We start from the raw sequence: 17,230 nt of genomic DNA on the forward strand, positions 1-17,230 counted from the left end.
AAGAAAGAAAGAAAGAAAGAAAGAAAGAAAGAAAGAAAGAAAGAGAGAGAGAAAGAGAGAAAGAAAGAAAGAAAGAAAGAAAGAAAGAAAGAAAGAAAGAAAGAAAGAAAGAAAGAAAGAAAGAAAGAAAGAAGAGAGAGGGAGAGAGAAAGAAAGAAAGAAAGAGAGAGAGAGAAAGAAAGAGAGAGAAAGAAAGAAAGAAAGAAAGAAAGAAAGAAAGAAAGAAAGAAAGAAAGGAAGGAAGGAAGAAAGAAAGAAAGAAGAGAGAGAGAAAGAAAGAAAGAAAGAGAAAGAAAGAAGAGAGAGAGGGAGAGAGAAAGAAAGAAAGAAAGAGAGAAAGAAAGAAAGAAAGAAAGAAAGAAAGAAAGAAAGAAAGAAGAGAGAGGGAGAGAGAAAGAAAGAAAAAGAAAGAAGAGAGAGGGAGAGAGAAAGAAAGAAAGAGAGAGAAAGAGAGAAAGAAAGAAGAGAGAGGGAGAGAGAAAGAAAGAAAGAAAGAGAGAAAGAAAGAGAAAGAAAGAAGAAAGGAAGAAGAAAGAAAAAGAAAGGGAAAAAGGAAGAAAGAAATGAAGAAATGAAGAGAATAAAATGTCACACAAATGTAACCAAACTAAATATTACTAATATTTATAGCGCAACAGGTAGGGCATTCGCCTTGCACGCAGCCGACCAGGGTATGATTTCTCCACCCCTCTTGGAGAACCTGGCAAGCTACGGAGAATATCTCACCTGCACGGCAGAGCCTGGCAAGCTACCTGTGGCGTATTCGATATGCCAAAAGCAGTAACAATAAGTCTCACAGTGGAGACATTACTGGTGCTCGCTGGAGCAAATCGATGAGCAACGGGATGACAGTGGCAGTGACAGAAAGTAAGTATAACTCATGGAGAGTAAAAATATTCCCCATTTCATCCCAGCCCCTCACCTCTCCTCACTGCCACCGATCTTAACCCCAAAGCCATCACGTCTCTTTCCAAATGTTTGAAAAGAGTCTCAGTCTGGAGAGAAACGCAGGCAAACTGAGACTCAGGTCAGGACATTTTCTTATTAACATTTTAACTCTCTGGGTTATAAATACTTCACTCTGCCCACCCATCCGTGACACGAGCCGAGTCACAGAAGAGGCATTTTCTCCAGGTTGAGATATATTTTCTCTTCCCTCCTCTCTCTGGGATTTACCGCAGGGATCTCAAAACTGATAAGGTTGTTCCCTAAAGAGACACACATGAAGCCATTTCCCGGAAGGGCTGGTGAACGTTTTCCTGATTTCCATTCACGACAATCAGGGGTTACTGCAAGCGTCCGCGGCTTTGGCCAAGGGCCCTGACTTTGGTGCTGCACGCTGCCACCCTGATCCCCAGCCTCTGTGACACACGAATGTCCCATAAAACTAATCGTATGACAGACAGAGGCATGATTTTCACAGTAGCATTGGTATTGAGGCATTTTAACAAGAAGTTCTAGGAAAATACCCGCACTTACAGAGACATCATAACGGAGAGGAAAGCGTGACTACCATGAAGACGCTGCACTGGGACCCTGAATCATTAACTCTCCCTGGTGAGCGGCCCCTTCACACACACCATGCGGGCCCTCCACCAGCCTTCACAAGTAATTTACCACAACGGTTTCAAAAACATTCCTTTTCAGTCATTTTAGCATGTCAGCAATGGGATGGAAAATTCATTTGAACCACTTTTCAATTCTAATTCTTCAAAAACTTTTTATTATGTTGTTATTTTCCCCCTTTTGGGCGACACTTGGTGGTGCTCAGGGTTTACTCCTGAGCTCTGAGCTTGAAAATGATTCCTGATGGTGCTCAGGGGGATATGGGCTGCCGGGGATGGAACCTGGGTTGGCTGCACGCATGCAAGGCAGATGCCCTAACTGCTGCACTATTGCTCTGGCCTCTCTCTGTCTCTGTCTCTGTCTCTCTCCCTCTCTCTCTCTCTCTTAATTTTAACCTTCAACTTCCTAAACGTCATAGAAGTCTTTCTCTCTAGATAGGAATGATAAATACGACATTCCACATTAATGTCTTGTCCTAATCTAGTTTATTTTCATGCAATGGGGGGAGTTGTGTTTGACTTCCCCACACCCCTCAAGTAGCTTCCCAACGGTATGAGAACCATTTATTCCATGGTTTTATCTTAAGTTCATTTACAGAGCCATTGGTGTCATCGATCAGAGTCTATAGATGAGGGATCTGTTGTTTTATTTTTACTAGTGTAGACCTTTATTTTATTAAGTAGCGATAGCACAGCAGTAGGGCGTTCACCTTTCATGTGGCCGACCTGAGTTCAATTCCTCTGCCCCTCTTGGAGAGCCCGGCAAGCTACCGAGAGTATCGAGCCCGCGTGGCAGAGCCTGGCAAGCTACCCGTGCGTATTGCATATGCCAAAAACAGTAACATACAGTCTCTCAATGAGAGACATTACTGGTGCCCGCTCGAACAAATCGATGAGCAATGGGAGGACAGAGGACAGTGACAGTGACCTATAAATACTCTATCATAAAATAACTGATTTTTATTATAATCACAGTAGTCTTCATTTTCTATGTTTACGTCTTACAAAGAGCTTATCATAGATTCTGCAATGGGTGAAAGTCTCCACTGTCAGGCAGTCTTAGCTTATGTTCCAAGCTTCTCCTCTGTTTACAGGATTGGCTGACTTTTCTTCATTGCCTTCCCCCCTTCTACTAGCTCAGAAACGGCACATTCTTTCTCCAGTGGTTTAGTGATCACCATTGTAATTTTCATAACATTCTTGCCCTTCTGCATTTCTCGTGAGCAAAAACAGTGACTTTATTTTGTTCTAGATTAGCTTTTCAGATGGGAGCAGATAGAAATAGTTGGAAACGGACACAGACCCTCCCTCTGTGGCAAAGGGCGGGCTGGCACACAACCGGACCCCCGTTCTCTCCAACCTTGGCCCCCCCTTGACCCGCTTCCTTCCTGTGCCCCCATCCTACTGATTACCCCACTAGTCTTGTGCCAAACCCCCACCGCATATACTGGGTTTCACCTGGGGTCCCTCGGGCATAGGGGGTGCGGGGCATATGGCTGAGAAGTGCTGATGGCTTAGTCCTCTAAGAAAAGGACCCCTTTCTCTGGGCCTCAAACCAGGGTTTCTTTTCTATAACACAGCCCGCTGCTATGCAGCCCTCTACGCTGTCTCGAGGGATTGTGGGGGACAGTGAGCCAACACAAATACGCCGCGTCCAGGCCACCTGCTGTGCGGTGAGAGTGACCTCTGCTTCCGCCCAGGAGTCCTGGTCTGCTGCCCGTATTCAGGACACCGAATAAACACTGGCCTGAGCTCTTCCGTAAGGTAAAATCAGGTCCTAGGTCTGTTGGTGCCCTGACTTGACCTCCCAAAATAATGAGCACATTTACTTCCCCCTTGGACGCTGCAAAGCAACACAAGAGCACTTTTAGGCTGAGTTACCACCAACTATTTTTTTCTTTTACCTTTTGTTATCATGACTTAGTTTGACTTCCAGGTCCCAGTTGACTCTCAGTATAAACGTGTGCCACTGTTTAGGTTTACAAGCTTGTGAGGATGAGATGGTTGTCTTGGAGAGGGTGGCGCTGTGCCAAGCACACGGCAAACACTCAACCTGTGCCCGCATCACTTGGCTTCAACAATGTGGTTCCTGCTACCCAACGCTCCTTGCACCGTGGTCACTCAGAGTGGACCACCGTCAGAACGAACCACTGACCACTGCCAGCCTTCGACATGGGAGCAGGTACAAGGGGCTGCTCTTGTAGTCTTCAAAAATAACTATTCCTCCTTTAATGCACCTTAACACACCTCCTTTACTCACCTCACACATGCACACTTCATAGATCTTACACACACGGAAACATTCTAGTGTAGGTGATCTCTCCATAAGCACGTGGCTTCTAGAAGCCAAGGATGGTGACCTCAGGTCCCAGAGAGCGGAAGGGGGTAGAGTGACACCAAGAGCAATAAAGTGGGACCAAGCCCAGCCACGTGCCTCAGTCTTGATTCTCTCCGTGGCAGGAGAGCTAGAGAGACAGAGACATCAAGGGCGGGGCACGGAGGCCCAGCTCTGCGACCAGGCCCCTCACCGCTCCCGCCCCTGGATTTCTCACCCGTTTACTCTGGCAGTTACCTCCTTCCTACTACTTACAGGTTTGCTCTGGAAATCAAACAAACCGACGTTTATTAAAACATTTCTAACAAGTCACTTGCCAGAATCTATAGCATCAGTGCCACTGCTGTTTAAACGCAAGGAGTGTTAGTATCAACACTTTTCACTCCCAGTTTTGACCACCCATATACTGGTGGTCGGGCCGTAAACCCCAGGGGGGAAAGGCACGGCCAGGAAGCAGAACGTGACAACTCGAGCTGAAAAGGCATCTTTGGAGGTTTGCAATAACCTTCGATGCTGCATTCCAAGTGACCGTTCAAACGTCCCTGGCACATGCCGGGATGGAGAAGGCGAACTCACGGCCTTGCCAGCGCGGCTGGGGCAGGAGGGGACCCTGAGCGCGAGCCGGAGAGGGCTGCTGAGCAGCTAACGAAGCGAGACAAACGCCGGCCACGCTCACGGTGAGCTCTCAGGCAGCGCACAGACGCGGCCCCTGCAGAATCCAGAGTCTGGGTTCCCCACTTCCCCAAGATGCTGTCAGAACACCTCAGGTACTTTCCCAAGATGCTGTCAGACACCTCAGGTGCTTCTGCTCTACCGAGAGCACGAACACAGAGGGTCGCACCGCAGACCCTGACAACTGCGTCTGAGAGCAGGACCTGGGCATAAGCCAACTTCTCTGACAACAGGACTTAAAAAAAAAAAAAATAACCGCATTCTCTGTGCTGGTGATTTCTGCTTTCCTGTCTGTCCCACGGCCTGTGACGGAAGCGTGTACTTACATCGGGAATAAATCCGATCTCATTGAGATGATTGCTCAGCTCGGGGTCATGGAAGGCGATCATCTGGGAGAACACGGTCAGGTACTCTGAAACGACAAGGTTTACAGCAGAATCATCCTGATTACGCAGCATCTCAAGGAGACGGGATTCACGTAAATTAGTTGTATTGACATCTTACATGAGATTTCACTTCTCCACAGACATGCTTTAATAGATCGTTAACCTTTTATCATCATCACTTAATCACTTACTGCTAATTTTTAGCCAAACATACCCCAAAGGCGATAGCACCACTCACTGTCAGTGCTAAAACTTATTTCCTGAATGAAAAATCATACATGGGATGCATGATGTCTTCATATTAAATGCCACGAACACATTTCTCCAGCCATGCTAAATGTCTTTCACTTGCTGTATGTTAAGAAAGTATAACAGATACTTAGACAACATTTTATAACAGTCACACCTGGAATAATTAAGCTCAGATTGGTTTATCTAGACCGAGATCAGCACTGGTTCCGGTTCTGCTGGATTTCCACCTCACACTCCGCATTTGGCACATCAGGCTACTCGGACAGTCAGCAAATGCATGACACGGTAGGTAATAAAAAATAGCTGTGGTGATTCAATTCTGATACTACTTCACTGGGTTCAGTTAGAATATGAGGCTGACGTCGTTAGTGTTTCCATTCTTCCAGCAAACTGCTATTCTTGCCAGTCTAGTCACTATGTACTAACACAATAGTGTCAAACAATCTACTCCATTCACTCATATTTTCATGAATTAAAATACAAAATTATTACATATTTCGAAGAGCGAAAATTTTCAATTCTTTCTTCTGAGAATGAAATTGCAATCACACAATGGAAGAGTCCATTTAATCAGGGGGGAGGGAGAGAGGGGGGTGGTCCGCTTGCTGCGGGGAGGCACTGGCATTCCGGCGGTGAGTGTGATGGGGCTTATTTCCAGGGGTGAAGCTGTGTCCCCAGCATTTACAAACTATTACAAACCACGGGTAATCTTAATTGACGAATAAAGTAGGACTGAGTTAGAAAAAGAGATTAATTAACCTCTTCAAATCCTCCCTTCAGTACGGTAAGAGGTCTATCGCTGGAACGAATCATCTGCTGAAAATAACTTCTCGAAAGAATGCCTGGTGTTCTTTCACAGCATTTCAAGGACGGCCGGGACACAGCTGACTGTGGGTTTTGTGATGAGCAGCTTCAACCGTAGCTCTGCTCTCGTGCTGGGAACCACCCCGCAGCAAACTCCTCTACTTGAGAAATGCTTTTTCCTGATGTGTATTATTGATCTAAAATCACCACCCCAGCGGGGGAGGGCTAGGTGACAAAGCAGGCAGCGAGTGGAGGGACTCTGAGTGACCTGCCCCGGGAGCTGGGTCAGGCTGTGTGCGGCTACCACGGAACAGGGAGAGAGCCAGGAAGGGCACCGGCCACTGAACAACTCATACGGTCGTGCAGAACTTAAACAGGATGGAGCGATCAAAGAGTGCCAGCAACAAGGCCCCCCCAAGTCCCAAGCTGCACCCCTCCTGCCTCAATATATTTGTTGCGCAGCAACCAATCGAGAAACTCCATTCCACTGCTCTTCACCTCTGTGACCTGCAAGTCTGCTACACTGCAGAAATGCTCCTATGTAAGTGCTCTTACATTCAGCACCATCATTTCCGATGGCTGCCAAACTGCAAGCCACTGACATTAGTGAATGAATTAAATCTCCTGGCTTTTTTGTGCCTTAAAGACTTGGTGGGCTGGAGCGATAGCACAGCGGTAGGGCATTCGCCTTTCACGCGGCCGACCTGTGTTCGATTCCTCCGCCCCTCTCAGAGAGCCCGGCAAACTACCGAGAGTATCGCGTCCACATGGCAGAGCCTGGCAAGCTACCCGTGGTGTATCTGATATGCCAAAAACCAGTACAAATAAGTCTCACAATGAGAGACGTTACTGGTGCCCACTTGAACAAATCGATGAGCAACGGGAGGACAGTGACAGTGAAAGACGTGTGCTTGGTTAAGCAAACTCCATTGCAACAGTGTTAAGTCACATCTCGCTCATTTTCCTCAAAGTTTTGCTTCGAATGGCTACGATGCCTTTGCGGAGTCTTTGCTGTGAGCACCAATGCACACCAGAGAAGAGGAAGGTCACGACCCCAGGGGAGCAGGACCTGCTATTCAGAGCCCAGGGAGGCTGACCTCCAGACCCGTGAGGAAGGGGCCTGCGTGACACTTCCTCTCGATTCGAGATCCCCTTCGTTGCCACAGAACTCTCTGTCCGGAGGCTCCTTTTTCCTCTCAGGAGAAGGGAAGCACACTTTACATCAGTCGTGAGAACTACAGATTCGAGTCAACTCAGAACAGACCCCAGGGCCTGGGGAACCTGAGGGTTTCACTAGCCATCAAAGTGTCTCTCCTCTTCTCCTTTGTGCTGGTCTGTTTCTGGGCCTCATGTTCCCAGAAACGGGGGCATGTGCTGGCTACTGCACCAGCACTCAGCTGCTTGCTGAAGCGCAGTCACTGGCTTGGACTCCAGGCTTCATCTTAAACCGCAAAAGCAGACTCGAAGCAGTGCTGAAGAGTTCTCTCCCGTTTATCAAATATCTCTCTTACCTGAGCCTGATAAAGAGAATTACTGTATGGGATTACTTGGCTCACTAAGGATCTACTGAAGAAATCTAGTACCTCATGAAAACATCTTCCTGGTGCCAGCTGCTGGATTTCTGTCACAGATGATGTGTGTTAGAACTGTGTACATGCATAGCATAGACACATACATGTACAGAAATACATGCATGTATTTCTTTTAAATGTAATTATTATTCCATAAACGGAGACTAAGACCTGGCATGGAGTTTGGTTGATGAAGATAAGTTTTGAATGAGATATGATTTAATTTGCTACAATTGGAAACATTTCTTTGAAAAGACGCATAAAGAACTGACGAAATTGCACTACAGCATGCTTTGAGCTATTTTTAAAAGTGCACCTAACAGTTCCTGCAGTACATTATTTGGGGGTGGAGGGTTGGGCCACATCTGGTGGCACTCAGGGGTCACTCCCAGCCGTGCTTAGACCATGCAGTGCTGGGGGTCGAACCCAGGCCTCCCCGATGCATGTGCTCCATAGAAAGACAGAAATGCAATGACCTTTGATTTGTAAACCAACCTCAGAGTTTAAGGGTCGATACAGAAGGAAAGAGATGAGTGAGCAGACGTCATCAACGCTGCCGGGGAGAGGACCGCTGGCTCGTCAGTCCATGAACTGGACTGTCCACGAACACTCCAGTTCCTATTCATACTCATGCAGCTATGTACAACTAAAGCTACACAATAACTGCAAAATAGTATTTTCTAAGGGGTTTCTTACGTAACGGTAAATGCTATTTTTCACACATACACACAAAGTAGCAAGGTATTTATGAAATCTCCCCTCAAATGTCAAGTGGGAGCTTAGTAGTTGCACAAAATACTGATATAAGGTCTTTCTATTTTACTGAAATTTCGTATCTTTGTATTCTTTGCAATGAGATATAAAATGAACAAAAAATAGCCCCCTTCTCTTTTAATGATCTAATAGTTCTTATTCCTCTCCTTCTGAAGAGCTTCTTTATTATGTATTTTAAATGATAATCTCCCTAATGAATTAGTGTAAGAATTTCATAGGACATGACCATAAATATTTGTGTAGCTGCCTATAAAAGTTATCACCCGAAAAATCAGTATGAAATTTCCTATGATACTACCATTACTTGTGCAGCTGCTTATAAAAAGTCAGGTTTGCTTTCAAAAAACTTTTCATAAAACAGATATAGAGGCATAACCTTTGAGTTCTATACGATTATCCTTAATTTTCCTTTCTGCCCCCTCCCTCTGGGCTGGGAGAGAGAGGAGATGAAGTTTAAAGCAAAGGTCTCCTGGGCTCACAAATCTTAGTCGGCATTTCTCAGCTCTGTAGCTGCTGTTTTGCAGCGGGCTGCCAGTTTATCCTGAGGATGGAAATGACAGATAAATATGCAGAGTCGTAGATCTCCTGTCAATGGAAATATGCTCAAACTAAACCATTTGGTGACATTTTGACTCAATGCACTCAAAACAAGTCAAAGTTATTTGACTGCAAATAAACTCCCAATCGCTCAGTTCCCGATACAAAGCTTGCCAGCTGAGCAATCTGACTACAGCCACTAGGAGGAGCATCTTTGGTCCAAAGAAGGCAGGTGGGGGGTTGTTCAAAAGAAAGGCGAAGAGGGAAAAAGGTAACTCTGAGGGTTACATTTATGGTCATTTTCCTTTTTGTTTATGAATGCAGCTCAGGTTAATCAAAGGAAAGCCTGGAGCAGACAAGGGGGCTCGTTCCCGTGTAGAGCACAGCCTGGCACGCACGAGGCCCCAAGTCTGCCCCCCACTGCCTGGCCCAGCCCCCCAGCTGTGGCCCTGGTGGCTTGTACGTAGGGCCTGCACATCGAGGGAGGGAATCCCTGTCCGTTCCTGCAGACTCAGCCTCTGCAGACCAGGTCTACGTGCAAAATAATCCATGGTTTTCATAATATTTGTAGTAAACGTAGAACTGAGTCTATCTCAGAAATAAAATCCCCTTAGGTACAAAACGCTGTACATTCATGGCAAGGGCACGGCTGGACGCTCAATGCACTGTCCCGCTCTCCGACATCCTAGCCACGTCATCCCTGAGGTGCTGAGCCGGAAGCACCCAACGTCGGGCTCTCTCTCAGCACATTCCCCAGACACACACACACACACACACACACACACACACACGTGAGCTGGAAGCACCCAACGTCGGGCTCTCTCTCAGCACATTCCCCAGACACACACACACCACACACACACATGTGAGCTGGAAGCACCCAATGTCGGGCTCTCTCTCAGCACATTCCCCAGACACACACACACACACACACACACACACACACACACACACACACACACGCCTCTGTAGCTGCGGGTTGAGAATGTGGACCTTTATTATAGTGGCACCTAGACACTGGAACTTGGGGTCTTGATGTCTGTCTTGCTTTCCCCAACCCCCAAAGGCTGGCTGCATGTCTGTGTGTAGCTTGACCGTCCAAGCCCGGTCACCCGGGAGATTTCCGGTTGCTCTCTGCAGACTCTGTGGCACAGTGACTGTTCCTCTTAACTCCGCCAACACACCACAGCTTAGCAGCCCAGTTCTCGGAGCCGTGGGTGGCACTGCGCTATGGGGAACAGGCTGCTCCTTCCCGCAAAGGATTGCAAAATAGACGTGGCTAGCCGAAACTTGGAGACATCTCCACCCATTTTATTTTCCAGATTCAGAGTATTTCCTTCTTATCTTTCTGACCGTGGCACAGGGTGAATCTGCCTCAGCTTTATAAACTGTCCAAGAATACGTTTCATGTGGTGCCAACATTCCAACGGCTCTTCTTGTGAACAACGCACAGTGGCACGGCTTCAGAGGCAGGCTGCAGAGCTCTGCAGGTCAGCTCCCCGGGCTGGCCCTGCGGAAGTGCCCGGTGCCATCGAGATGCAGCTGGGCTTCCAGAAGCTGGGCTTTCGTGCTTAACGACAATGTGGCCGGTCCCCTGCCCTCCCCGTAGCTCACAGAGCCTGGCCTGCAAGTAACAAGCCTGTCTGCAATATGTCTGAATCTCCAATCAATCTAACTCCAAATTCTCTCTATCTCTTCAGTCCAATGAGCACTCTAAGATTATGAATCTAAGAGTAATAGGAGTCATGCTTGGCGGTCTGGAGGGTCAATCTTCAGCACAGTGAGATAATAAGTCAATTGTTTTTCGAGTTCTCACCTATGAGTTCTTAATCAACTCAGCGATAATGTTACGGGGGGATAATCTGATCACCAAAGTGATAATAAATGTTCGTTCAGAACAGAAGCAATTACATTTATAATCTTAAAATACATTCAAGTAACACGTATTAAGACCACGGTTTTTAAAGAGTAGGATGCTTTCCCCTTTGGATTCTGGGATACACTGGACCGTGTGCAGAGTTCCGCCACGAGGTGGGCAATTTAACCATAACTTTCTCGCCTCCCATTTTCAGCTTCTATACCTTTTTCTTTTAATTGAATCACAGTGAGATACACATCCACTGTTCTAACCTAACACCCTTCCCTTCACCAGAGTGCATTCCCCACTACCAATGTCCCATTACTTTATCCTTCAAAGCATACATTTCTCTTCCTGTTTTCTGACTCTTATTATATTGAGAATGGATCTCAATTTCATATTCCTTTTGAACTGGGTAAAGATATTGCTGATTGGGACCCTATGGTGATAAGTCAAACATAAGCTGTATTTTCCCTGCTCCTGAGACTGAGAGAAGCAAGCACGTTATAGTGACAGGTGATGAACACAGTGTCACTTTAAGCTGTTTAAAATTTGGTATAATTTCTAAGATATACATGTATAAACAAAAACTGCAAATAAAAAGAATGTTTGATAAATATGATAAAAATGTTGTTGGGAGTCTGTGTGACCAATTGTACATCTATTTAAAATATAGAATTATAAAGCAATCCCCCCACCTTTCAAACATTAAAATCTTATTGAAAATCTATGATAGTAAAGAGTGTGTAATGATATAATAATCATTATACTCGTAATTATAATAATGATGGTAAAAATAGTAATAATTATTGTAACGGCAGCAAGATACTATCAATATATATTACTGAATTTAATGTTTTTACATGTCAGTATTTAATATTTTAGGTTTAATTCTTATAGTAATCATTATTTTAAATATGTAAAATGATACCTAGTAAACTTTTGATCATTGTTCAAGATTTATAAAGCAACAAGCTTAAATTTGAAACATTTTTGTCTGAATCAAAAGTACATACATATTCTTAACTTATGTTACATTGCCTCCAAAAAAGGAATTCAGAATAGATGAAACATTCGAACATGGCTGAAATGATCCCTAAGAATTCACAGATGGGCTATTTTTGAGTCTTGGACTCTGAAGAAGGAGGCACATTTCTAAAAGGTGTATTTTTTTTTCAAAAAAATGGAGTATTTTTGAAGATGCTAAAGCATGGGAGATGAGTTGAATGAGAAATGATGCTAAGATTCTATTTATTTACACAATGAATTGCTGTTCCAAATTTTACTAATTCACAAGGGGCTGCCCCATGATGGGTGAAGCCTTTTTTGTTGGAAACCTTAACAATGAAAGGGCTATAGTGCTGGAATTTTATTTTCTTGGCATAGCATGCTTAGGCTTATACTGAAGTGTGATCAGACACTAAATAGTCACTGACACCATAAATTTCTGTGGACTTGGAAGAAGGATTAAATTTGATCTGCACAGAGTTTTGGGTGAGGGATTATCACTGTATTTTATTGGATGAAAATCATAAACTGAATATTGGTTCCTTCTGATGCAGGTGCTTTCCCTGTAAATAAGATGAGGGAAGATATTTGCTTACCTTGAATTACGTGAGAGTTGTCTTTCAAGAAGAAGTTATACAGGTATTTGGGGATAAAAGCAGACATGCAGGCGTAAGCCAAGGCTAGGGAAGAATGAGACAAAGGCATAGAACAGATGAGTTTATGGTTTACACGACCACCAGCCACCAACACACTCTAGGGCTACAGAGTTAAAGAGGAAACAGGTAATAACAGCTGGAGATGGGGCTGGGACTCCCTGCCCTTTAAAGTAGAAAACGTTTTGGTCCGTAAAAGATAAACACCCAAGGACCTTCACTTTTAATCTACTGTGGCAACTGCTATTCCGTGATGATAAATTTTTTTCTTTCCTGAACTTTATACATATTTCATTTTTTTTTCTTTTTGGTCACACCTGGCAATGCACAGGGGTTACTCCTGGCTCTGCACTCAGGAATCACTCCTGCCGGTTTTCTGGAGGCCATATATAGGATGCTGGGAATCGAACCCAGGTTGGCCACGTGCAAGGCAAACGCCCCGCCCACTGTGCTATTACTCCAGCCCCTATCCATATTCTAGAGCTCTAAACACAATCATTAATCTCATATTTAGATCCTACAAGATCCTTAATCTTTGTTGTTGCCAAGAACAAAGAAATGAATTTTTTGGGATTAGGGAATTTAGTATGTTCTTTCAATAGGTTTTCAAAGGCAGGGCCCCGCCCTCCCGTTGCTGGACTGGCACATGTGATAGTGGACAGGGCCTAACTAAACTCAGCCTCCACACTGAAAGATGCTTCAGAGACCCCCTGTGAAGGGCTCTTCCTGCTGGGAAGACAGCTCCGGCAGGTGGACCCTGGGTTCAATTCCCAGCCCCGCCTGGCCCGTGAGCATGACCACAAGTCTGAGCACTGACCAGTCAGACCACAGGGACAGGCTCTGCCAGGAGAGGCCTGGGAAGCACCCGGGGTGCGATTTCTATTTAAAAAAATTTTAACAAAGACTATTTGAACAGTACAATTTTAGTTCTCTGGGATCATGCTATCGCTACTCAATTCCAGACATCTACACCACTTTCGACACGAATTGAAACTTTAAAGTATTTCTGGAGAGGGGCTGGAGCAATAGCACAGTGGGTAGGGCATTTGCCTTGCACACGGTCGACCCGGGTTCGATTCCCAGCATCCCATATGGTCCCCTGAGCACCTCCAGGAGGGATTCCTGAGTGAGTGCATGAGCCAGGAGTAACCACTGTCCATCGCCAGGTATGACCCAAAAAGCAATAAAAAAATTAAAAAAAATAATAAATAAAATAAGATCAAATAAAAAAGTATTTCTGGAGATGCTGAAATTCCTAGATATGGAGGCTTCAGATATTTGTGCTACAAATAGGAACACTCTACAGATAATGCGATTCTAGCTTTGGATCAATTAAGTTAAACAATTATTTACTGAATAATGTTCAATAACACAGAGATTATTACAGGGGATGGAAAACAAAACTGCCCTTAAAAATGCTACTGATTTGAAAAAAAAATCATTCCTATGTTGCTATATAAATGTAAAGTCCAAAAAATCAAAAAGGTTAGGGTCAGAGACAGTATCGGGGTAAGGCCTTCCGTGGGGCACAGTTCAACCCTGAGCGCCACTAAGAATGAGCCCTGAGCAGGAATAGGTCCTGTGCACAGTGGGGGTGACCCCCCATCCCAAATAAATGAATACATTTTACATTGATGGCATAGTGGTGAGCACAGCTGCCTTCCAAATGAATCAATGAATTTTAAACAAAAATAAAATATACAATGTTGGAAGTCTCCCTGGCACGACCCCTTGACAACTAGAGGTCGCTGGGCCTGTAGGGAGTGTGCCAGGCCTGACTTTCCTGGGAAGGGAGCTGTGACCAGGGGAACCTGATATTGCTAAGAATCATCATCATCATCATCATCATCATCATCATCATCATCATCATCATCATCATCATCATCATCCCACTGATGGTCAAATTTCTCGAGCAGTCTCAGTAATGTCTCCATTCGTCCTAGCCCTGAGATTTTAGCAGCTTCTCTTTACTTGTCCTTCCCAACGGTGCTGCACTGGAGGCTCTTTCAGGGTCAGGGGAATGAGACCCCATTGTTACTGGTTTTGGCATATGAATACACCATGGGGGAGTTTTCAAGGCTCTCCCATGTGGGCAGGAAACTCCCGGTAGCTTGCCAGGTTCTCCCAGAGGGAGAACTAGGCCATAAGATGTTGCTTCTGGGAGCTTGGTTTTAAATCTCTGGATGTTGGCCGTTGGTGGGATTACACAGTGCCAGGGGCAGTCCCTGGGTTACCAAGAATAACACAGATTAATTGGCCTTGACTTGCCGGTGGCCGGTGGCTTGAGACTGGGAAACAGACATCTCTGGGTGTCACCATACTTCAGCCTTGCCTCTGCCTTGAGCCTCAAGGACAGTGCTCCCTCCTAGCATGACAGTACCCGCCTCCCTCAGCCACCTGCTCGTGAGTGTGGGCATTCTCCCTCAGCCTCCGCTAACCAGGGTCTTCCCCAACAAACTGTCGTAAGACCATCGACCTGTGCCCGCGTGGAAGCTCTGTCCCAGCGTGTCCACGGGTGCGGGTCTGAGCCACCTGCCCGGGATCTCGTGAGGGTCCCCTCGGTTCCAGGTCTCGAAGCTGTACTGACAGCTACAACACAAGGTCAATTTCTAGAAATACAAAACGTTCAATGGGTTCAGGAGGGAGAATAAGTGTTGAGACGGTGGTTGGGATGATAAGACTTTGGACACACAAAACCAATACTCCTCTGTTTGTGGGGGAAAAAAGTGGAAGCATACACAGTTTAAACAAAAGTCAAAAAAAGTGAAAATTTTCCTCCCCAGCATCATTACTGGGGGAGGCAGGGCGGAAACTCGGGACAGCGGGCACCGGTGGAGGGAGCTGGGCACTGACTGGCGAAGGGGCTGGTGTTGGAATACTCTGTGCCTGAGACTCAAGCAGGAGTAACTCTGTAACTCTGGCATGCAATTAAAACATACACTAAAATGTAGCTGATTTAATAAAGATCTAATAGAAGACGTTCACAAAACCAAAGTAAGTGACTGCAGTTAGAGCAATCAAATAACCCCTAAATTTCTATTTGCTACTGCGTGGTCGCAATGACATTCTCTATTAGATAAATTTAGCCTTCACTTCGCCTCAAATGATTCTAACATACCGCATAGTAGAAAAGTAAACACCTTACAACCCCCACCACTGCCACAAAAACCTTTCATGGTTGTGAGTAAAAATACTTCAGAAAATCACAGTGATTAGTTACATGAGAAGCAGGCTTACCTTCATTATTGAAATTTAAATAGAGAAACGGAGCACAAAGGGAGTCCAGGCCTGAGGAGAGAGATTCGGGGGAGTCCGTGAGTGCTCAGTCTCTTTCTCTCTAAGCCTTCCCGCCCCACCCGCCTAGAGGAGCCCTACCAGCACCTCACGGCTCATCAAGAAGCGGGACCAGCAGGTGAGTCAGCTACTATCACCATCGATGCTATTGTGAGAAAAGACGGAAAGGTGGTAGAAAGTGTCGAAGGGCAGGAGGTCGGGGGCACTGCTCCACATCGGACCCTGCACGCATGCCCTGAGCCTCACGGAACAGTTCCAGCCATGTTTCTCATCTAGATTTGCCGGACACGTTTCTCTGGGATGATTAAACATTTCTGAAGTGTGAAGCCCCAGGCTTAATCTCTAGCACCGTAGGGGCCCCTGGGGACTGTCAGGAGCAACCCTATGTACTGAGCCAGAATAGCTCTTGAAATACCAATTGGTATTGTCCCACTCACTTTGCCGAAAAATTAAAAAAGTAAAGTGTACCATATATTCCTTTTCTTGGTAAGCATACTGTTCACACATTGTCATGTTATAAGAACATACACAAACTAATGTAAAATTGTGATAGAGAAGTCTAAACTGAACACAGCTAGGAAAAAAATAACTTCATTTTAAGTTTGGCCTGAGAGAAAATGTAAAAATTACTGCTCATAAGAAATTTAAACATAGGACTAGGTTAAAAGGCTTTCATTAATACATTTATCAATCACTGTATCACTGTCATCCCATTATTCATCGATTTATTTGAGCGGGCACCAGTAACATCTCTATTCATCCCAGCCCTGAGATTTTAGCAGCCTCTCCTTACTCATTTTTCCCAACTACTGGAGGCTCTTTTCAGGGTCAGGAGATGAGACCTGTTATTGTTACTATAATTGGCATATTGAATATGCCACGGGGAGCTTGCCAGGCTCTTCCGTGCAGGTGTGATACTCTCGGTAGCTTGCCGGGCTCTCTGAGAGGGATATATATATATCCCACATGGCAGAGCCCGGCAAGCTACCCGTGGCATATTTGATATGCCAAAAACAGTAACAATAAATCTCACAACAAAGACATTACTGGTGCCCGCTCGAGCAAATCGATGAACAATGGGACGACAGTGCTACAGTGACAGTGATATATATATATATATATATGTATGTGTATATATATGTATGTATACACACACATATATATATATGTATGTATGTATTTCCCTTTATGGTAATTTGTCGCACGTCCGCTCATGTGTGAGGCTTGGCCTGAGCATGTGGAAGCAAAAATTAAATTCTTCAAAATTTGAACCAGTGGTCAAGAAGAATTGTATAGTGGGTGCATGAGAAAGTCTCTTTTTCAGACAAACTGAGCTACTGTTCAGCTATGATCTTTTGTTTGTTATAGTAAACTATGACATTTAGAAGTTAACTTTTTACTTAGTGGAGTTATTTGATAACTGCATACCAATTCCTTGTAGCCCCTTCGCAAGGATGCCTGCCAGTCACGGAGTGAAATAGGAACAATGGCGTAGGGTCCACAAGAGTGACTGGGTCAAGG

The 17,230-nt window shown here is 45.2% G+C and overlaps 1 protein-coding gene across 1 annotated transcript in view; it reads right to left on the reverse strand.

Moving 5' to 3' along the window:
- TBCK (TBC1 domain containing kinase) overlaps nucleotides 1-17,230 on the reverse strand; it is a 154,760-nt gene that overhangs the window by 76,704 nt on the left and 60,826 nt on the right. Inside the window, exons 18-20 of the mRNA XM_004612696.2 lie at nucleotides 15,653-15,703; nucleotides 12,359-12,442; nucleotides 4,899-4,984 (exon numbers count right to left, since the gene is read on the reverse strand). Coding sequence (XP_004612753.2) covers nucleotides 4,899-4,984; nucleotides 12,359-12,442; nucleotides 15,653-15,703 — 221 coding nt within the window. The remainder of the gene's footprint in view (nucleotides 1-4,898; nucleotides 4,985-12,358; nucleotides 12,443-15,652; nucleotides 15,704-17,230) is intronic.

This window comes from Sorex araneus, chromosome 6 (genome assembly GCF_027595985.1).
Source record: "Sorex araneus isolate mSorAra2 chromosome 6, mSorAra2.pri, whole genome shotgun sequence".
NCBI lineage: Eukaryota > Metazoa > Chordata > Mammalia > Eulipotyphla > Soricidae > Sorex > Sorex araneus.